Source organism: Epargyreus clarus, unplaced genomic scaffold, assembly GCF_041222505.1.
Source record: "Epargyreus clarus isolate Ecla_fem2 unplaced genomic scaffold, WU_Ecla_fem_2.2 ptg000013l, whole genome shotgun sequence".
In the NCBI taxonomy this organism is placed as follows: Eukaryota; Metazoa; Arthropoda; class Insecta; order Lepidoptera; family Hesperiidae; genus Epargyreus; species Epargyreus clarus.
This window is the reverse complement of record NW_027332221.1, coordinates 5,446,130-5,455,098: the sequence shown is the minus strand read 5'-3', so window position 1 is coordinate 5,455,098 and position 8,969 is coordinate 5,446,130. Positions and strand designations below refer to the sequence as shown.

General features: G+C 41.5%; 1 protein-coding gene across 1 annotated transcript; it reads left to right on the top strand.

The window, feature by feature from the left end:
• The first annotated feature begins 7,689 nt into the window (after window positions 1-7,689).
• LOC140746769 (uncharacterized) lies at window positions 7,690-8,445 on the top strand. Its single transcript, XM_073078865.1, has one exon. It carries the CDS (start codon window positions 7,690-7,692, stop codon window positions 8,443-8,445), a length of 756 nt encoding a protein of 251 aa, XP_072934966.1.
• Window positions 8,446-8,969: the final 524 nt, after the last annotated feature.

Here is an 8,969-nt window from a genome sequence, read left to right as displayed (position 1 = left end):
ATGTTTTGAAAGCGATGGGTGAAGGAAGTCCTCCCAGACATGGTACCCAGAAGAAAATGGACGAAGGAGCAGAGACCTTTACAGCCAGGCGACTTGGTTTACATATTGGACCCGGACAGCCCCCGAAACATGTGGCCAAGGGGCCTCATTGAACAAGTACACCCCGGAAGGGACGGTTGGGTACGAGTGGCAATAATTAAAACCAAGAGCGGTCACCTAACCAGATCTACCACGCGAATTGCACGTATTCCCATTGTAAATGAGTGCTGCTGAGCAGCACTGGGGTGGGGAATGTTAACGGTAGATTGTAGAGGGCATGCGAGGGGCGCGGCAGGTGGGGCGATGGACGATCCGCGCGGTAGTGACATAAAAAAAAATGAGTAGTTCAAAAATACGAGCCACCGCGCCCGCCGCACGTTCCTATTTCGCTTTTCTGTAACACCTTTTTTATACGATTATACTAGTGATTCTCAAGACCATCTTTAATTTAAGGCCATTGTTTATACCACAAAGTACAATATATATAAGTAGTAATATATATATATGTATATATATATATATATACATATATAGTTTTAATAATATATATATATGTATATATATATATATACATATATATATATTATTAAAACTATATAAGAAAATACACATTTAATACACCAACCCAGCAGCAGACTGTTATAATTCTAAAAACACACAAATTACTCACAGAAATGAGAGAGAAAAAAAAATCTGAAAACAAGCAAAAAAACTACAGCAAAACGTGAAACAAAATATATATATGTGTGTGTAGGGAAAACAGTAAACCTATTGGCCATAAACAGTTGCCGGCCATTTACCATTCAATTTCAGATTCACTTAAAACGAGAAAAAAGAAGGAAAAAAAATACATAATAATAATTGGTAAGGTATATATAATAGCAACATAATAATAACTGGTGCATTAATAATGGCCAATAACTACACAGTACATCCGTTAACCATCTAAATTATAAGCAACTGCGGTTGAATGATCAGAATTATCATTCATTGCAAAGACAAACAAATCTATGAATGTGATTGAATAATTGAATGAAAGAACGCGCTCAACGTCTACAAACAGATGTATAAAATATTGTAAGTAGCTTGCAAACCGTTGTATGAATAATATGCAGTATCAAATCTATTAAAAAATATCAATTACATCTAATAAGTTATCTATCAAGTGGAAAACAAAAATTGTTCAATAAATAAATAATATATAAAATGATAAGCACTAATATTTAATTAAAATTGCAGACACTGAACGCACCCAAAACACCGAAACGTCACTGTAGGCGACACGCGCGTCCTTTGCGTACATATTCCTAAATCGATTTCTTAATTTCGTTGCTTTTGGATTTACAACATTTAAAATAATAATTATATGTAAAAATAACCGTTTAACAATGTCGGTACCTAAAGATTTTTTTATATTTTTCACAATTGTTAAAATTTAGGGTAGTGATAGAATAAATCAGTCTGCCATTCGAGATTTTCGTAACACGACGCGTTTTTTTTTTTTTTTCGGCGATCCCTTACAATTGTCTGGTCTTCGAGCCAAATCTGAACTAGTGTTTAGAATGTTTAATTCACCGCCACAACGTGTTTTAACGCGTCGGCAACGCGATAAAATGGCGAATCGGTTAGATTGCGTATCCCTTCAACCGGCCTCTACTCACCTCGACGTAACGGTCCCGCCACGCGGCGCTTGCAGTAATATTACACCGCGGCAGCAGGACACTGAGGAAGTCAAGGTGGAAACAATCTGTAAAGTATCACCTTCAGCACCCGTTCGAAGTGGCAACTCCGTACGAAGCGCGGCGACATCGGGCAGAACAAAGAAATCTACCACGTCGTCATTGACTCGACGGAAACAGTTGGAATTAGATGCCGCGGAAGCTCGGGCCAAAATTCAGCTGGACCTTATTAATAAGCGGCTGGAACTTGAGTTGGCAAGAGAAGCTGAAGATGGTGATGACAGATCCAGTGAGTGCAGCAAACAGCAGTTGGAGAAGGAGGTACATGCAAATGTTGAAAAGTGGTTGGATGAGAGTGAGTCGAGAACGAACCGTCCACGAGAAGCGACAATAGTGCCGGAAGCGGCTGCTGCGGCTCCCGTTAATGCCGTGTCATACCCAGCTTTTCCTGGCAACAGCATAGAACAGCTTGCTTACACCCTACGTGATATGATGGACAACTCGGCATTACAGCGAGAAGAACGTCTTCTTAGTCGGCTTGCAACGCCCCGTGAATTACCTGTTTTCAGTGGAGATTGCATTGAGTGGCTACATTTTAAGTGCGTTTACGAAGAATCCGCTCGGCTATGTAGGTATAATGACTCGGAGAACCTATGGAGATTGCGCCGAGCACTACGAGGCGACGCCAGAGAGGCAGTGACCGACCTACTCATAGGTAACACCCCGCCCGCAGCTGTGATGGAAGCACTGGAGCTACGCTTCGGTAGATCTGATGTCATTATAATGACCATAACAGCGCAACTGAAAAGGTTACCTCCATTGCCTACTAATTATCAACAGGAGTTGATTAATTTTTCTGTGAAAGTTAATAACTGTGTAGCAACAATACGTGCATTAAAACAAGAGGATTATTTACGCAGTCCCGAGCTAGCGACGGCTATTATTACAAAGTTACCAAGCACATTAATTGGAAAATGGACGGATTATGCATATAATAAAATTTTAGACGGCCGCTCAAAGTTGGAACTAATGGCTATGTTTTTAAAAAATGAAGCTGAAATGATGTCAGTTGTCGGCTTAGCAGTGCCGAACGAAGAAAGAAAAATGCGTGAGGCTTCAGAAAAACGCATCATAGAAAAGAGATTTATTAATCGCCCTGTATTCATAACGGCACATGAGAGCGATGAAAAGTGTAAATACTGTCGCAAATCGAAGCACACATTGCCAGAATGCCGTATGTTCAAACGAGCAATGCGCAAAGACAAGTGGCGTTTTGTAAAAAATAGTGGTCTGTGCTTTTGTTGTTTGTTAACACGGCACGATAAGAATACGTGTAAGGCTCCAGTATGCGACATAGATGGCTGCGGTCAACCCCACCATACATTACTCCATTGGACTAAGCCACAGTCAGTCAACGGGACGGAGAACGACCTGGGTGCTCCAGCATCGACTACGGTGGCTCATGTAGCATCGGACAATAAACATACGGACAAAATAATGCTCAAAGTGGTGTCAGTGCAATTACGCGGACCTAAAGGTGTAGTGAGTGTGTACGCGCTGCTGGACGATGCTGCGACCGTGTCAATGATCGACTCGGAGCTGGCTGACAGCCTGGGCCTCGTTGACCAGCAAGCGAGCGCGATTAAGTTCGTCGATGCGTTCGGTATTGAGGTATTGCAATCAGACGCTCCAAAGGTCAGTGCGCACATTTTTAATAACAACAATTGTCGTGATTGTTATGACATTACATTGCGTAAAGTGTCTAAGTTAAATTTGCCTACTCAAGATCTTTCCATAGTTAATGAAATTAATTGTAAACACTTATTACATGTAAAGGAATATGTATGTAAAGAACGCGTAAAGCCGCTGTTACTTATTGGGGAGGATAACTATCATCTTGTTGCACCACTCGAAATCATACCCGGGAGTAAAAATGAACCGTTCGCAACGCGATGTCGGTTAGGCTGGACCATTCATGGTTATTGTGGTCGCACTCACACTCATGACTGCGAACGTATTTTTTCTTTGTCACACATAGACGACGATAATGAGTCGGATAATATTAAAAAACTTAATGAACTGATAAGAGATTCATTCGCTTTAGAATCCATAGGAATATCTACCGTACGCCGTGAAAATACGGCTCACTTAAAGGCGATACAAGTTCTAGATGAGACATCGAGGCATCTGGGCGATAGGTGGGAGGTCGGTCTCCCGTTCAAACGCGACAACTTCACTATGCCCGATTCTTATTGCAGTGCAAATTATCGCTTACAGAGTCTACTTAGGAAATTTCATTCAGATAACGTTTACGCTGAGCGATATAGGCACGAAGTAAACAAGTTGTTCGACAATGGTTATGCTCGCGTGCTAGGGGAAAATGAACGTTGTTCTAACCATGTATGGTACATACCACATTTCGGCGTACAAAATATTAATAAACCAGGTAAATTACGGTTAGTTTTTGACGCGGCTTCTAAAGTTGAAGGGGTCTGCTTAAATGATTATTTATGCACTGGTCCGGATTTATACAATTCATTAATGGGTATTATGTTTAGATTTCGCGAAAACGAAATAGTAATTATGGGTGATATTAAAGACATGTTTCTACAAATAAAAATTCGCGCCGAAGATCAAAACGTTCTTAGATTCTTGTGGCAGGAGTCACCGGACTCGCAGATAAAAGCATGTGTAATGCAAAGTTTAATATTCGGTGCAACTTGTTCTCCATTTCCTCCTCCTTGCATCGTTCTCCTCAATGCTGAGGGTCGTGGTCTCTATTAGTCACCTTTCTCTTGATGATCTCGCGCCATCTGCCTCTATTTTCGGCTATGTGTAGAGCATTGTATACCGTGGTGTCGAGATTTGTGCGGATTTGGTCAGACCAACGCATCGGACTGCGCCCCCGGGGTCTCTTGCCTTCAACTTTTCCGGTTACCAGAAGCTTTTCCAGGTTCTCGCCTCTTCTCCTAGCAATGTGGCCGAAAAACTCAAAAATTCTGCGGAGGCAGATGGTTGACAGTCGACATGTGATTCCAAGTTCTTGTAGGATAGAAGCGTTGGTTCTGTGAGCTGTCCAGGATATTCGCAGCATTTTCCTCCAGCACCACATCTCGAAGGCATCAATCCGCATACGTTCGGCTTTTTTAAGTGTCCACGTTTCCGAACCATAAAGGAAGATTGAGAAAACCAATGTTGTCACCAGTTTGCGTTTAGTTTTCACGCTGATGTTCCTGTCGATCCATATTTTATTAAGTTTTGTCATAGCATTTTTTGCTATGCCAATTCGACGTCTAACGTCGAGTTCACAAGAACCATCATTTGTTATATTGGACCCCAGGTAGACAAAGTTGTCAACTTGATCAATTTTTATAGCTCCTGCGAGTTCCAATTTATGTGTGCGATCAACTACCATTATTTTTGTTTTAGCCATATTTATTGACAACCCAAATTCCTTACTAACACTTTCCATTTTATCCAGGAGAGCTATCATTTCCGTTTCGTTCGCTGCTAGAAGTGTGGTGTCATCAGCGTATCGCAGATTATTAACTTTCACTCCGCCGACACTGATACCTCCTTCCCAGTTGTCACATACCTTCCTCATTATGTACTCTCCGTATATGTTAAACAAAATCGGCGACAAAATGCATCCCTGTCTTACACCTTTGTTGAGTTGGAAGGGTTTGGAAAGTGTTTTATCAATCTTAATTACTCCTTGGTGGTTGTAGTATAAGGATTGGATAAGTGTTGTTAGGTGTTCTGGTACACCAAGGCTGGAAAGGACTGTCCATAGACTATTCCAGTTGACACTATCGAAGGCTTTGTTATAATCGATAAAACAGATAATGACTGGAGTATCGAATTCGTATGCTTTCTCTATGAGTTGTCGAATATTCAAAATCTGTTCTCGTGTGCCTTTTCCTCTTACAAACCCCGCCTGCTCTTGAGGGATTTGCCAGTCAAGGTAGTTGCGTAGACGACGGTTCATGATGTGAAGCAGGTAGATTCTCCATTTATAGCACAGTATATACGAAATAAGAACGCATTAAAATATGAGGATTTATATCCCGAGGCCGTTAGCGTCATAATTAATAACCATTATATGGATGATTGTTTATATTCAACCAATGATAAAACAAATGCAATTGAATTAGTTAAACAAATAACGTGCATACATAAGAATGGGGGGTTTGAAATAAGAAACTGGTCAAGTAATAGTCAAGACGTTTTAGCTAGTGTGCCACCTGACGCGCTCACGCACTCCGCGGTACAGTTTAAACACGGAGCGATGAATACAACTGAGCGCACTTTAGGTTTGATGTGGTATCCAGCTGAGGATTGTTTTCGTTTTAATATTAATTTCGATCGTATTCCAACAGAGGTTTTAAATGGTATTGAACCTCCGACGAAGGCAAAAATGTTAAGCATTATAATGTCTATTTATGATATTCATGGTTTCTTATCTCCGTTTATTATTAAAAGTAAAATAATTTTACAAGACGTTCATAGAAGCGGTGTTACTTGGAAATGCCACATCCAACCTAAAGAGTTTGCTTCGTGGTTAAAGTGGCTCAGTGAATTAAAGTCAATGAAGGATTTGTGTATTCCTCGTTGGTATTTTAACGCGGGTTTGTGGTCACCATGTTACAGCCCTGATCAGTCAGGTAAATTATTTATAGTTAAAACACAAATGCACGCGTTTTGCGACGCTTCTATAAAAGCGTACGCCGCGGTAATATTTTACCGTTTTGTTAGGTCGGACGGCCAGGTTAATATTTGTTTTGTGTCGGGCAAAAGCAGAGTCACGCCACTGTGTCCAGTGTCCATACCACGGCTTGAGTTGCAGGGTGCATTGCTGGCGGCGCGGCTGGCCACTGCGGTTCAGAAGGAACATAAAGATATTAAGATTGACGAACGTTTCTTTTGGACTGACTCAAGTACTGTGCTTATGTGGCTTCGAAGTGACCCTCGGACTTTCAAACCGTTTGTAGCACATAGGCTCGGTGAGCTGGACGAGCTCACTACGGTACCTGAATGGAGATATGTGCCATCCAGCTCAAACGTAGCCGATTTAGCTACAAAGGAGGATTCGTCACCGTTAGAATACCGTCATCCGTGGTTTCAAGGGCTGGATTTTTTACGCCAACCAGAAAATAACTGGCCTAAGGATTTTAAAAAAGGACACATATCGGACACGGCCGCCTGTGAAGAACGAAGTGTTAACTTAGTTAGTTATCAAGTAACGGAACTTTCTTTTATTAATGAAAATATTTTTTCGTCATGGTTGAGACTTCTCCGAGTCACGGCATTAGTTTTATTATTTGTTAAAAAATGTAGAAAGGATAGGCATGCACGACTAGACGTGCAAATAATGAATGAGTCGGAAAATATTTTAATTAGGAAATCTCAAGTCAAATGTTTTAATAATGAAATTAATTGTTTAAGACAAAACAAACCGTTGATGTCTAATAGCCGTCTATTAAAGTTAACACCATATTTAGATGACTTAGGCCTACTCCGTGTTGGAGGCCGTGCTGATAAAGTTACTAGTGCTCTGCTGTCAACCGTTAGACCTGTAATACTAGACGGCAAGCACAGAATAACTCTCCTGCTTGTGGAGCACTACCACAGGAAAGCAATGCATGGGGCAAATGAATTTGTCGTAAATGAATTACGGCAGCGCTACTGGGTCGTAAAATTACGACCGACCGTGCGTGCAGTGGCTGCTAATTGTTTATTCTGTAGGTATAGGCGGGCACATCCGCGTGCACAGCGTATGGCGGACCTTCCAGCAGCACGCCTACAACACAACAGACGTCCATTTACGTTCACAGGAGTAGATTTCTTCGGACCTTTAGAGGTTACTGTAGGGAGGAAACGCGAAAAGAGATACGGTGTACTCTTTACATGCTTGACGGTGCGTGCAATTCATATCGAAATAACGGATAGCTTAAGTACAGATGCAACTATTATGGCACTTAGACGCATGATAAGCCGCAGAGGAACTCCAAGCATTATATACTCCGACAACGGCACAAATTTTAGAGGCGCTGATGCGGAGTTAAAACGGAGCCTTTTTGAACTGAACTCTGATAAACTGGTTAGTGACGGTCTAGTTAGGGGTATACAGTGGCAGTTCATACCACCCGGTGCACCCGAAATGGGCGGAGCGTGGGAGAGGATGATCCGCACAGTAAAAACCGCGCTCAAGGTTGTTCTTAAAGAACGTGCTCCGCGTCCCGAGACCCTGTTAACCTTACTCTTGGAAGTGGAGGCTTTGGTTAATAGTCGCCCTATAACGCATGTTTCAACCGATCCCAATTATCCGGAGGCGCTTACGCCAAATCACTTTTTATTAGGACCGTCATGCAATAGTCCACCTTTAGGTAAATATGATAATTCTGTTCTTTGCCTTAGGAAACAATGGCGAATAGCACAACGATTAGCTGATATGTTCTGGGGCCGTTGGATAAAAGAATATTTACCTACTCTTTTACCGCGACAAAAATGGACAAATGAGGAACGTTCATTCCAAGTAGGTGATTTTGTTATTTTAGTCGAGACCAATTTGGAACGAGGTTCATGGCGTCATGGGGTAGTGAGTGCGGTGCATCCTGGCCATGATGGTCGCGTACGCGTGGTGGAAGTTCGAACCCGTACGGGAATATTACGTCGGCCGGTTACGCGCGTCGCTTTGTTGTCACCAGTGGAATGTAGTGCTGGCTAGCCAGCACTAGGGGGCGGTATTGTAGGCGACACGCGCGTCCTTTGCGTACATATTCCTAAATCGATTTCTTAATTTCGTTGCTTTTGGATTTACAACATTTAAAATAATAATTATATGTAAAAATAACCGTTTAACAATGTCGGTACCTAAAGATTTTTTTATATTTTTCACAATTGTTAAAATTTAGGGTAGTGATAGAATAAATCAGTCTGCCATTCGAGATTTTCGTAACACGACGCGTTTTTTTTTTTTTTCGGCGATCCCTTACACGTCACAAAACGTCACTATATTGACAGATGAAAGGATTTCTTATTTATCTGACATAACAAAATCAAATTCGCAAAACAAACAAAACAAAAACACAAGTGACATAACACAGTACACTTTCACAAATAGCAGCACAGAAAATGAAGAAAACTACAACAGATAGGAAGAAAAAGCAGTGAAAAGAGTGAAGCAACACATAAACAGCAGGCGATATTAAATAATTGGGTCTTACTTCTTTGGGGCCGTACGTCTGACAC

What these genes read in the sequence shown, in the direction of transcription:
- LOC140746769 (XM_073078865.1), top strand. Translation starts at nt 7,690, where the DNA reads ATGGCACTTAGACGCATGATAAGCCGCAGAGGAACTCCAAGCATTATA.